Genomic DNA, 14,220 nt, shown 5'->3' with positions numbered 1-14,220 from the left:
TGATAGGGCAAATAAAAAAATCTTAATTTCGAATCACAGTTGGCAATATAAAAGTCTAAAAGACGTTTCTTTTTCGTTGCTGATTAGTGTTTTGAATTTTTACTAAATTTTACATGATTTTTATAATGATTTTTGAAGAGAAGTAACATTCAGAATTTAATAGAGATTAGGAACTAGCATAATACAAATTGAATATAAACATTGAATATAAAATTAAGCTCGCATCTATAAGATCCGGCACACTAGATTTAAATATGTACATCCATCATCTGCTTTTTACCGTAATAAAATTCAACATTTCCCTTAGGAGAATGGGTTACGCCTGAACAGGCAGAACTTGCGCACAACTTCCTTTACTCAGGAGGTAATTGACTATAATAAAATGAAACAAATTTAATTCCAATTATTTTATGTACCTACCCAAACCCATCGCATGCATTTAATACACGAATTCCCAAATGTACCATCGAGTATACTGTATTTGATTAAATCTATTTAAGTGCTTGCTTGAAGTAGACTTAGTGACTTCCTAATACACCCACAGTTGAGTCCAATTCCTCTTTAATTAACACGATCCCCCATTTTATATCCAACTGACTCCTACCTACATACCCTATCCACCCTACGAGTTCAGTGTTTGATTCTAAAAAGAGATTAACTTGCCCCTCTGCCTATGAGAAGCCATTTCAATTGTTGTTCACTTTGTATTCACCTCTAGATCGGAAGTATATTGAGCAACCCATAAAACCAGCTCCACCGCCGGTTATAACAACCCGCCAGTTCACATCATCTTCAAGCAACAAATCCGAAACAAAGGCAAGTGGTTTATTGAATTTTTCAGATCCTCTTATTTAGATAATGTTAACACCTGAATATTTATGATTATAGGATGGCAATACCACAATCACATCAAGCTCAAGTTCCTCAACCACACAGAATAGCATTTCAGGCAAGAAGAAATATGCGGCCAATAGCTTACAGACACCTGGAAGCCCATCAAGATCTCGTAGTGCCACAAAAGAGCTAATCCGTAAGTATTCAACTTTGCTGCATCCAATTGATAAATGTATATTTGACGCTGTCCAATTCGGTCTGTTGTAGTTCCCCCAGATGATTCCTTAATGTGCAAGCCGGAATTCACAAAGCCGCTTCACGACTTGAGCATTCGGGACGGTGAGCAGCTAGTCCTAAGCTGCCACGTTAAAGGAGATCCAGAGCCACAAATTACTTGGTCTAAGAATGGAAAATCCATTGCCTCCTCCGATATCATGGACCTGAAATACAAGAATGGCGTTGCCACGCTAACCATCAATGAGGTGTTCCCCGAGGACGAGGGCGTCTTCACATGCACGGCAACGAACTCAATTAGCGCCGTCGAGACCAAATGCAAATTAACTGTAAAACGTATGTAGCCACCGTATAGCCATGAAAAGATTAAGAAGATTAAATAATGAGTTTAATACCATTACAGCTTTAGATAAGAATGCCAGCAAGCGTCATGTAGTCGCTAGCGACAAGCCTCCGAAGATTGTCAGCCATCTGGAGTCGCGCTTCGTAAAAGATGGAGATGCGGTAACTTTGGCTTGCCGTATCATTGGCCCAGAACATTTTGATGTGGTCTGGCTGCACAACAACAAAGAAATCAAACCCAGCAAGGACTTCCAATACACAAACGAGGCAAACATTTACCGCCTGCAAATAGCCGAGATCTTCCCTGAAGATGGCGGTACCTATACCTGTGAGGCCTTCAACGATGCCGGTGAATCCTTCAGTAGCTGCACAATTAATGTCACCGTTCCTGGAGATGAGCCCAAACAACCGGCATTTACCCAGTTCCCAATTTCCGTTTCGGTTGTCGAGGGCGAGAGCGCCACATTCGAATGCGCCTTGGATGCGGAACTCCTGAACCTTGCATGGCTGAAGGATGGCAAGCCCATTGACGAGACGCGCGCACGCTACTCATTCACCAAGGACGGCAATCGCTATACTTTCAACATGGCCAAGTGTAACATGGACGACGTTGGACAGTATCAGGCCAAGGCTGTGGCCAAGAAGGGTGAAAGCTTGTGTGCGTTCTCCGTGAATGTGCACAGTGCTGATGCCTAATCTATCAACGACTGTATGACTCTTACCTACTAGATAACTAACGAACTAACTAGACTGCTCATAGCCCATTCGCATACCTGCCCGAGTTGCATACTCATTCATAGTTTTGATATTTTTACGTTTTTATTATGTATAAACTCACTTACAAAACATTGACAACAAAAGAAGAGCAATCCAAATTCAGGTTTGCCGCTTATGTGACTACTGCTAGCATCCTCAACCAACACCAACAACAAATACGATAGTCACATAAGCAGTTTTACCTGGTTTGCATGTTGCCGTAAACGAAAAGAAACGTGTGCCCGGCGATTGACAAAACAAAAATTAATTTACAACAATAAAACCTTACAAATATAATATGCAAAAACAAGAAAATAATAATTATGAAATTGAAAAATAAAAAATGAAATAATATGCAATAACCAATTCTTTGATTAATGGGACACGTAACAGTAAGTGGGATATGTGCCTGTTGGCTGGTCGATTAAAAATGCATTTGGAAATAGTGTATAACTAATTTATTTACAGTTCATTTACAACTCACTTACTATTCATTCCAACTTATAAATGTGTATTGAATTATTCAAAAATATATAGTATTAAATTGCCCCAATCTTATTCCATCCATTAGGTTTATGCATTAGGCCATGCTATATCACGTACACACAGAATTTATTCAAGCACAACATAGGGCAGAACTATCAATGGTTCGTCATTGTACGACGGCAGCTGTAAAACTTGGTGCCACTCCTTAAACTGGTGAATTTGAGAACTGCTCGAATCCTTCTTCGCGGCCGACGACGCGGCAACTGCTCGAATACCAGTTTGACAGTCGGACCGTATTGATTCCGTGATACCGGGTAAATTGTTTTGGATACTGCTTTTGTTGTCGCTGGCCAAGACTATGGATGATATATTACTAGTGCCGCCCTCACGAATGCTATCGTTAAGGATGGGGCTAGGTACTAGGCTATTTTTAATTACATCTAAATTATTATTGTTATAGTATAGGTTATTAACATCATCACAATTCTCATTTTGTAGGGATTTCAGCGATGCGATTTGGGGTTTGGGATTCGTTTCCGGTTCATCAGTTAGAGCAGCTGTAGGTAGCATTGACCGCGTGGGATTCTCAGCACAAATCGAATTGAAAGATGGCAACAAGCCATTATTGTGCAATGGCAAATTATTGACTGAATCGATCTCGATATTAGTGTCCAAATTAGCAATATCTTCCTTAACAGGATCATCATCACCATTGTCGTTATCGCTTGACGATTCGCAAGGTTCTTCTTCTTCTTGTTTAGCTGCATCTTTGGATGCCGAGGCTTTTATATCAGTCTCAATATTAATTATATTTGTTTTATGCTTAGCAACTTGAATATTATATGCTTCGTTGGTTGAACTACTATTGTCCTCCTCTTCACTGTCGCTCGGGATATCGCTATTATCACTCGAACTACTACTACTACTGTAATCTAAAATTCGCTCCTTTTGACCTAGAATGTTCTGTCTGCATAATTCATCATTGAAGAATAGTTTCTGATGCAGCCTTGTCTCGGACAATGGGGCGCTTCTTTCGACATTGGAAATGAACAAATGATTAAGCTCTATATCTATAGTGTTCCGAAGTTTTGCAGATTTCTGAATACGTAAGCGACGTCGACGAAGACGATGCAATCGCCTGCGATAACTACCAATAAAATAAGTCCGTGAAGATAACAATTTTCCCCTTTCAATGATTTCCTCTGGATTTGCGTTTTCTAATGATGGCTGGGGTTCAGCTTCTACAATTGCTTCGATTTCCTTTGCGCTCGATTGCACAGCGGGCTGTATATTTGGGTCTATCATATTGATAAGGTAGGCCTTCTTTGCAGATCCTGGGACAATTTCCGATCCGGTTATCGGCGATACTCCGGATATTGAGTTTGGAGAGTTTATTTTACTTGGTGTCTTTTTAATGGTCAGTACGATGTGATTGCTACTGGCTCCACAAGCTACAGGTCTTTGTACAATGGCATATTCTTCATCATCACTATTCTCATAATCGTTTTCCAAAACACCATCACCGTCCCCGTCACCGTCAACATCTTCATCCGCGACAATGCTATCCAAATTTGTTGTCCCGCTTTGAAAAGAGTCATCATGTTCATCGTCACTAGAGGCCGGGCTATGTGTTTTGCTGGCATTGATATCGTCGCTTAAGCTGACAGTATCGCTGTCCCTCCCTCTGTATCGGTCTTTGTCCTTGTCCTCGTTGTCGCTGCTGTTGTTACTACTACTAATGTTGGAGATTTGCCTTTGACTGGTCACTTTTCCATTAATGGCGATCTTTATCCTCTTGATGCGCGGCTTTTGCTCCTTCTCTCTTGTTTTTCTGCGCTTTTTTCGATTTCGTTCTATCACATATTGGTCAGTTATCTGCTGGCTCCTTAATTTCGCATTGATTGTTTGCTGAGTTTTGATCAAACTGGAATTACTGCAGCTACTGCTGCAGCGACTATTATCGTGAAACTCCATTTCCGCATCAGCACCCACCCCTACTTCCACAGGCAAATCGTCGTCATTCGCCAATTTCAAGAGGTTGTAGCTATTTTCGTTTTCCGAGGGACCTCGAAACGATGAATTGTTGTGGATTTCATTATCCATAGAGCCTTCATCAAAATTAGCAACGATTTCAATATTATCACCGACATTGACATCAACTTGTAGAGGGCTTGGGCTACTCTTATTCATTGGCGAAACATTTTCGTTTTTCAATTGCAGAAAAGGTAATTCCGATTCGGATTCCTCCAGTTTGCATGAGATCTCAGGAGACATTGGCTGCATCTTTAATTCCTTGACCCGTCGTCGCTGACGGTTAGCCCGCCGACACGTTGGTAAGCACTTGGCCACACCCAGAAAAGGAGGTAAATATGATTTGAAAGTCTTTATCCTACTAATGCTTCGTGCGAACTTCAGGCCACTGAGGTCTTTTGGAATTCGCTCACATGTCAGTGAACCATATTTCGGGACAACATCAGCGCCATCGGTTACCGCATACAGTTCCAGACTGCTTATGGCATCCGATGCCGTTTCAACACCATCCCAATTGCCGTTGATATTCGGAACGCAATAATTGTGCAAAGCGTTTATATGAAAATTAGTGACTTTGTTGGTCTGGACAAGGAATCGGTCTTTAGCCAAGCAATCAGGGTCCTCATGAACGGTGAAGATAGGCAGAGGTACAAGTGTCGCTTCAGCGGCGTCTTGATCTAAATCCATTCCGTATGTGTCGACGGGTGCCCCATCAGTGGTGCCACTGGTGGCTGTGATTACATTCGCCGATGTCGTTATCATAGACTTAACATCTTCATTAGCTGCTTCCAAGTCGACAGTAGGTGGTTGAAGATCCTTAATTATAGACTGTAAGGGATCGTCGTCTTCATCAAAATCCAAGTCGAAAATAGACTTTATCGGTTTTTGTGGAGCAGCTAAAACCGTCTTAGCTTCAGCAACATTTCGCTCAAGTGTTGAATCACCATGCGCTTCGTCATCCCGTGGCACTTCATTGCTGCTCGGCCCAGTTGGAGTCACCTTTTCGCTATCCAATTGGTCAGCAGATATTGTTAGCTCGGCAGAGGGGTCTGCCTCTTCTTCCACTACGATGCAGGTGCATGGCACTATCTGACTCTGATACATTTTCTCCGTGTCCCCAACACTTGGCGGGCTGCCTAAACTGTGAACCAGATGCATCAATTGAGTGGTCACGTCATTATGAGTTTGGTTGGGAAACGCTGTTGTAGCTGAACGGGTTTGAAGGGAGTTACTATTGCTCTCCAACGACGATGTTGCTTTGTTCCCCCGTGATTTTTGGCTATCCCGAGATGGCTCCGATGTAATTGTATCGCTATCAGTATTTCCGACATCTGAAAATAAATTGTCAATTTAAAGTTCGAATTATATAGGTTTGCTAGTTTGTTAAATTACAAATATTTTTATACCGGTATATTAAAGTCGCCAAAATGTATGTAACAGGCAGAAGGAAGCTTCTCCGACCCCATAAAGTATATATAATCTTGATCAGGATCAACAGCCGAGTCGATCTAGCCTTGCCCGTCTATCCGTATGAACACCAAATTTGGTATGTAGACTCGTGTAGTATGTAAATTGGTCGAGTTTATTTCAAATTTTTGCCACGCCCCTTTCCGCCCCCGCAATTTAAAAAAATAGTTTCTCTCAAAAACTATTCTAGCTAGAGACACCATATTTGGTATGTATTTTTGGTTAGTAAATGCGCACATTTCCGCCTCCGTAATTTGAAAAAACTCAATTATCTCCCGTGTGTTTTTACCTTGTGCAATCAAATTTGTGCAACTTAAATTTGATACTAATATTCAACAAAATGCCAAAAAATTCATCAAAATCTGACAAAAAATAGCGGAGTTATGCATATAAACGTTTTTCCATAAGGCCGGAGTTGTCCGTTGCCTGGTGGGGGCGCTAGGGTGCTCCTATGCTTGAGTGAGCGAGATACTAAGATATGCTTGTAAAAAGCATGTGAAAATGCATTTGTTTAATAAAATTAAAATATTTGCTTTACTGGTGTATGGTTTACATTTAACTTTAAAATGGCAGCTTGCGTGAATCTATGCTAAATCAATGCATTGTAGTATGAACCATCTGTGATTAAATTTATAACTAAAGAATCGGTGCTTTATGGCAGCCATATGATCTAGTGGTCTGAACGAACAGAATCCAACGCATACGGCGCTGTAGCTAAAGCCGTTTAGGAGGAGATCGCGGTGATCCAGATCAACGGACGGACATAGCCATATGAACTCGACTCGTCGTGCTGATCAATTATACATATATATATAATTGGAGATGCTTCCTTTTATGCGTTGCACACTTCTAAACAATTACATTTTTTTTTTTTTTTTTTTTTGCAATAAAAGCAGAGCCATGCTAGCTTCAGCCGTGTCGAGGTTTGCGTTTCAAAGCAAACCGAGACTTTGCCTATTAAACTAATCGAATTTCGATATCCAAAAATGAGGCCACAATTTTTGTAACTATCTGTTTCTGTTAATTATCCATAAAAAACAGTTCTTTGCTATGCTAAATGATAAAGTGGGACTCTCCAGAGAAGCTTACATACGAATGTCAGTATGTTTTCCATTGAACGGACTCGTGTCGGCTATATACAGATGCTTCCTTTTATCACGGTGCTACCTTCTGACAAAACTTAATATAACACTTTTGAAAGGGTATAAGAGTAGATTATAGAAAGACAGCCATTTATCTGAATTCGAATGTTGGTTATAAAACAGTTTGTAGTCAAATCAATCTATCTAAAAAGTCGTAAATAACATAAAATGATAGTGTTTAAAATTTAAAAGTTTTTAACTAACAGCACAATTGGTTCGAGTCGGTGAATTAACTTCCAATTTTACATAACTGTAAACACACGTAATGATAACAAAATTTGACTGAACTTATATAAACAGCAATACTAACAATTATTTTTTATTACAAAATAAGACATTACGAGGGATAATAGAATAATTATAAAAAACTAATAAATATGTATCCGTGCCATTTCTTAAATTGGCTGAACACATTTCTTATGGGGCATCTGATTAAAAACGAAAAGATTTATTTCGAGTTCCCTAGGAAAATGAAATATATTTCTCAATATTCGATGGATGGTTCTTATGGCAGCTTTCTGCTATAGTGATCCGATCCGACAAATTGCCAAATTAGATATCAAATAGGCAATTAATAGATTGAGGCGTTGAAGCCCATATTAACAGACATGGCTATATCGACTTGGCTTCTCACGCTGATCAAGAAAATATATAGTTTGTAGGGTCGTGATGACTAGGCATACTTTGCAAGACACGTTTATACAAAATATTGCAAAATGGCAACAACGTCGTTGAGAAAAGTACCCACCTTCGTTTTGATTTGAAAACTTATCCGCATCCATTAGGGTGATGTTAGAAGAGTAAGTGTCTAAAATTTGAGGCGAGTGCATGGACGCTTCTGGAAAAGACGGCCAAATGGAAATATATTAAATTAAATAAATCATAGATAGGTTAGGAAACGCACCTGAGCAGGAGGATGTTGGTCTTGGTTGTAGAGAGCGGGATGGTAATGCTTCCTCTCGATCTCTATCAGAGGAAGCATTGGACAGATTATTTGCTGACTGAACGACATTGCCAAGTTTTCTGCTTTGTAGCTCGTTGAAAAGTTCCTTTGTGGTTTTAACTTTCTTGACGCCAGAACCAAAGAATATTTGTTGGGATAGGCTCGACGATTCCTTCGCTATTAACGAGTCCACGCCCTTTGATCCCTTTTTCCGACCACGCTTTTTTGGAATTTGCGGCAGGCTGCCTCTGCTGACAGCTCCACCCTCAATAAAATCGGTGCTTCTGTTGCTTTGTTCGTTCCCTAATGAGGACGTAGTTGCTGAGGGAGGTACTAAAACAGAAATTTCGATCTGTTGCTTCCCAGCTTCCTCAAGTGCCTTTCGTCGCTCCTCAAAGGGAAATGGAGATGGCGTTGGCGTGGGGGAGAGTCGACTGAAGGAAATGTTCGAGTCATTAGTAATAGAATCGTCAAATGTGATCGGCGCCAGATGCTCCGTTCCCCGAAATTGGTGTCCATTCAGTACTGCGCTCTCCGGTTGACTGACAGACTTAAACCGGCCAGCAAATGTTAGCTCTGAAGTGTTGTTGGGACGCGGGGGTATGTTTTTACTATGAGAATTTCCTACAGTAACATCTCCAGATAAAATAGAGCTCATCGAACTATTCGACAGGGACAATATTTCTGCTGAAAGAAGACAATCGGACATATTTAGTTCGTGGAATATTTAATATCTAATTTCGATCATGTTAAATTAATAAGTTATGATTATAATACGATTCGCCATCGAATGTTATAAATAGTTTTCTCTTAGTTCATGGTCCTGGAGCAACGCAAACTGATTTCTTTATCATGTTGCAATAAAATTGTTTCAAATTGGTGAATTGATTTTAGTTTACTCAAGCTCTCTCTATCTACAAGTTTACAAATTCTTACAAAAATATCAAAGAAGCTAACCTCGGCTACGCCGAAGTTTTTATACCCTTGCAGTCCTTGGCAATAATATTTTTACTCTATTCATCAATACACTAATAAAACATTATTACTCTTTTTACTAACATTTTTTCTTCCTTTTCCATCTTTCTCTAAGCAGCGCACGGCACGCATACACATACATACAAGTACTCTTTTGTTTTGATGATGACGTAGTAGGCAGCAAGCAGCGCTGCCGGCAGCGGTTGAACCGATTTATATTGACTGTAACTTGTGTTCTATTTATCCAATCGGATAAAATTTTGGAATCTGAGTTTTTATATCCAATACTATCATCGTAGTAAATTTCATGGGGGTACTCCAATTTTCATGAAAATGTTTCTTTTAGAGCTATATGATATAGTGGTCCGATCCTCAAGGTCCGAGCTCAAATACCAAGTTTCATCTCGATAGCTCTTAAGATGGCGGCGTGAAGTTGATTTGCACAGACGGACGGACAGACGGACATCGCTTTATCGACTCAGCTTCTCATGCTGATCAAGAATATATATACTTTATGGGGTCGGAAATGTCTCCTTCTGTGCGTTACAAACATCTGACCAATTTTATAATACCCTCTGCAAGGGTATAAAAATGCGTACCCGAACGTTTAGGAAATCAAATAAATAGAACAGAAAACAAATGAAAATTGGGAAATACTTACCAGCATCTGTTGGAATCACCGATTGGGCTTTGCCATCTTTGTAGGGAGCACAATTGATTTTGGTTGCATATCTAGATTGCTGTCCCATCACCTCATTACGATTTAGTAAAGTCGCTTTTGGCCTCTGACTCTCCCGGTCTCGACGTCTCTTATCCTTTTTGAGTTTCTTACTTCGCGCCGGAACATTGGCAGGCACCGATAGGCCACCACCGACGACGCCATCATTGTCATTGGAGTCAGACACAATGTCAATAACTATAGCGGCATCTGCGAATCTGTCAGCAGCAGTTGAGTTTGAAACAGAGTTCGAAGAATGATCGATAATGGATCCGCTTTCCCTTTGAAATTTAAATGGTTTGCTTTCGTCACTCTTGCTGGCTATATTATTAATCAAGTTGGAAAAGTTCGTGTGGTGTGAAGAAGGGACAGTTACAGTTGGGAGAGCTAACGGTGGTTGCTGCTCCAAGGAGACATCGGCGAAATTTTTCTGCAAGTTTATAGGCAGCTGAGGTGGCGCCAACTGAGATGACGACTGCTGCGAAGGCACGACAACAACAGCGGATTCGCTAGCAGTCAACGGCTGAGATGGAGCAGGCTGCGAATCTGTTGCAGTTTGCTGAATTCCCACCATCTCACGCCATCGCTTGAGAAGGGATTTCGCGCGGCGTGCAAGCTGTTCGTTCTTCGTTCTACGGCGCAAGTGATTTATATACTTTGCTAATCTGGTGGCCTCCAACTGCTCCTTGGTGATTGTAGTGCCCTCCAGTGCACAAATGACAGAGAGCACTGCCTCCAAATTGACAACCTGCGAATTAATAGAGTTGTCTGATTTGAGAGACATTGGCTCTCGATATCGATTTTAATTTCACTTACATCGTAATTCTGATCGAGTGCCTGCGATAGGTGGGAGGTCAATTGTTGGATTTGGTTTTGGTTCATTTATGCCAGCCACACAGGAGGATAAAATAAACCAAGCCTGATCCTGATACCGACCCCGATTTTGGCACAGAACTATTCCAATTTCGATGGCTGTCTCCTTCTCCGTCTCTACTTGCCCACAAACTAGCATGGGAGCTGTTAATAGAAATTGGATATGGAAGCGAAATAGTTAATATACGCACACAAACACACAGACACACTCTCTTATATATATACAGATGTACATGTGCATGTGCAAGATGTATGCATGTATGCGCGTATGTGCTACTACTACGTGGTGAGGCCAAAAACGTTGTGGCATGAACGGCTGATATCCGTTCTAGAAGCCTTTCATATCCAATTTTTGAAATACTAATATTTAGCAACAAATAGCGTCACATATACAAAATTACATATATCTGTATGTACTTGAAAATCTTTAAAACACACGCACACTGACAAGTCACAGGATGATGAACGAGGAGGGGGAGGGCAGGGGCATACACGCACACGCATGCAAACACAAGCGTCTTGCCTTACTCTTAATTGATTTGGTTGATTAAATCATCAATCTTGGCGACGTGCTGAGGCCCAGGCACACTTGTTGCGTACGGCAATTAGTTCCGAAATTAAAAATTAATTTTTTTAATAATTTTTCTTCACCAGCAGCAGCAGCAGGGATGCAGGAATATTTTATCGATACGCGCAGCATCGTCAAGCATCGAAACCGTGCTAAGTTATCCACAAGCATCGAGAATCGAGTAAGTCTATCGATAGCTATATAGAGATGAGTTAATGAACATCGATATCGCAGAGAGTTCGAAGGGTCCTAATGTCTGAGTAAGAAGTCCTAAGGTCTACGCCGGAAGTCCTAAGGTCGCGAGTAATGTTTGAGCGTTTTACTCACGCGTCTTACTCAAGCGTTTTAAAACGCTCGAACATGTGAGTAAACCGCTCGAACATGTTCGAGTTCGCGAGTAATGTTCGAACATGTTCGAGTTCGCGAGTAATGTTGTGTTTATGTTTGCGGGTAAATTTTTTATAAATAAATTCATGTATTTTTAAGATATAATGAATAAGTTTTAATGAATATAACTAAAATTTTAAGCGCAAGCAAACGAAATAACAATTGTAAAACTGCATTTTTTTTATTTCTTCTACTAGATTCATTCTCGAATATTAAATACAATACAATCTTAAATCTAAATACAGTGGCGGACACGAATTTAAGACGTTTTTTTATTTTTTTTTTTTTTGTTTTTGATTTTCTCGGCTCCTAACAAACTTAACTGAATAATTTATTCTGTAGTTTGTTAGTTATTGTGTTCAGTTAATGGACCGTAAGAATGGTCTTCAAAGTTTAATCCGTTTATTTTCACAGGTGCATTTGAACAAGAGAAGTCCGTGTTTTTTCCAAAATCTTAAATATTAATTAGATATTAAGATAGACGTTTGAAATCTTCGTAAAAGTTGTAGATCTAGCAAAACTAAGATAAACTGCATACAAAAATGTTTGAATTTAGCCCCAACTTTCGATTTGGAGCCAATTAAAAATCTGAATTTTGTATGAAAATTTTTGGTCCTTTGGGCGAGTCTATTTTACGACACCAATTCATACTAAAGTACCTTTTTCATTGAACTACGAAAGAAAGTGAATGACATATTTTTCATTAAAATCGGATAAAAATTTGATATTTTTTTTTGCCTTTATACTTTTAATATGAAAAAATCAAATGACTCAGATAAATTAAAGACAATTTTCTAAAATATGCATTTTTCGTTCTTGTGTCAAAGTATAGCAAATAAATGAACCCTAGGTTGGCATAGTCTTCATGGAATCAAGAAAACCATAATCGATTTGGGTAAGTTCTGTAGAACATTTATGGAAATACTAGGACTTCGGGTGAACCACATGAAACCACATCAAATGCAGATATTCTTAGTTTCTTACAACTACAACAGTATCCAAAAATCAAACCAAAACAAAATAATATGGCGTGTGTTTACACTGCGGTGCTTGAAATGTATTTCAAGAATAACTAAGTATGGGAATGAACGGGCATTAGGCCAAACCTCAAGTGTTTTGTTCACAAGGATACGAATTTGAACTAGACTTTTCCCCATTTCTTCCATGTCCGTCAAGTTAGCGACACTGCACAGTGGTCCAGATGTCGTACTTTTTGGCATAAATTACAATTTTAATGCTAGCGTATTGAAGTCTTTTTTATTTTGCATTATTATTACGATGCATTAAATCGATAAAAGACGTACTAAATTTCATTCACTTTACCTAAAACTCTTTAGTATAGTTTAAAAAGTCTAAAATTTCGTCAAAAACTGGAAAAGTACAAGAAAAAACTAGCATTTTAGCATGTGAAAAGGAGGACGAACGGGGTTGAGTTCTTGGCTTGTGGCTAAAGACAACACTCACAAGTACAAACTGCAATTTTTATAATGTATGATAAGTTTACTTTAAGATTAAAATAAAAACAATGATTTATTAACATAAACAAATCGACTTTATGGCAAAATTTTGATCATCTGGACCAGTGTGCACTGTTAAGTTAGAGTTAGCGACGCTCTTCTCTCTGTTAAACCTCTGTTAAGTTTTTTGCATTTTTATTTTTTAATTTTTCAGCTATTTATTAACTTTTTTGAAACAAATAAAGCCATTAATTAAGAATTTATAAAATTTTGTTTTAATTTGGTTTTGGGGGTCTTTCAGTTTTTCCGTTTTCGTACAGCTCCAATAAACTGCAACGGCTCAATAAAAATTGAATGCCAGAATTCTCCCCAATTATTTATCTATATCCCCACCAAGTTTGGTTAAAATTCCTCACAGTATTCGAGAAAATAGCATTTATTTGTACCAACAATGACACAAACTCCAATACTGGAGATCATCAATGGGCGAATCAATATGTGCGTGGAGGATATGGTATTCGAAGGTTGTTGTTAATTAAACACACCGACATTTTTGAGGTCATGAAAAAATTTCCAAAAGGTTTTCTATAATAATAGGGAGGCCCTGTACTTGGTATTCGTCCATCGTGCATAATAAAACATAATATTTTACTCAAATCGTTATTATTTAACCTATTAATATATTAGTTATGATTGTTATAATGCATAATATCTTACACTTTGGATACGGTTCTATAATGATTAAAAGTTAAACCAAAAGTTAAAGCTATAGGGATTCCAAGTATTGTTTATTTGTAATGTGGGCAAAGGAGAGCTATTTTTCTTACACAGGACATTCTAAAATCTGTTATGAATTGTAAATAAATTTTGTATAATTTCCATTGTATACTTTTGTGAGCCTGTGTTACTACTCTCGGCCTGTGTTATTTCCATTTAGTAAAGGATACATACAAATGTAAAACTATCAACATACATAGCCATTTTTACAACTTAGGCGACAAGTACAG

The 14,220-nt window shown here is 39.0% G+C and overlaps 2 protein-coding genes across 3 annotated transcripts in view; one reads left to right on the top strand and one right to left on the bottom strand.

Annotated features, from left to right (window-relative positions):
• The window catches only part of bt (projectin protein bent), a 47,754-nt gene extending 45,226 nt beyond the window's left edge, over positions 1-2,528 (top strand). Inside the window, 5 exon segments of the mRNA XM_068296781.1 lie at positions 308-364; positions 719-816; positions 889-1,030; positions 1,102-1,404; positions 1,472-2,528. Of these exon segments, the coding sequence (XP_068152882.1) occupies positions 308-364; positions 719-816; positions 889-1,030; positions 1,102-1,404; positions 1,472-2,106 (1,235 nt within the window). The 3' untranslated portion in view covers positions 2,107-2,528.
• An 81-nt stretch (positions 2,529-2,609) lies between these two features.
• MED26 (mediator complex subunit 26) lies at positions 2,610-11,487 on the bottom strand. 2 transcript variants are annotated; one of them, XM_068298137.1, is made up of 6 exons: positions 11,330-11,487; positions 10,745-10,945; positions 9,872-10,676; positions 8,197-8,922; positions 8,041-8,130; positions 2,610-6,014 (listed from the first exon to the last, which is right to left on the bottom strand). In XM_068298137.1, the coding sequence occupies exons 2-6, from the start codon at positions 10,808-10,810 to the stop codon at positions 2,779-2,781; spliced, it is 4,923 nt and encodes a 1,640-aa protein (XP_068154238.1). In that variant the 5' UTR covers positions 10,811-10,945; positions 11,330-11,487; the 3' UTR covers positions 2,610-2,778. The 2 variants fall into 2 exon arrangements, with proteins under 2 accessions (XP_068154238.1, XP_068154239.1); XM_068298138.1 differs by having other exon boundaries at positions 8,197-8,919.
• Between the last annotated feature and the right edge of the window lie 2,733 nt (positions 11,488-14,220).

Source organism: Drosophila tropicalis, unplaced genomic scaffold (assembly GCF_018151085.1).
Source record: "Drosophila tropicalis isolate 14030-0801.00 unplaced genomic scaffold, ASM1815108v1 contig_859, whole genome shotgun sequence".
In the NCBI taxonomy this organism is placed as follows: Eukaryota; Metazoa; Arthropoda; class Insecta; order Diptera; family Drosophilidae; genus Drosophila; species Drosophila tropicalis.
The sequence above is the reverse complement of the archived record's forward strand: the minus strand, read 5'-3'. Positions and strand labels throughout refer to the sequence as shown.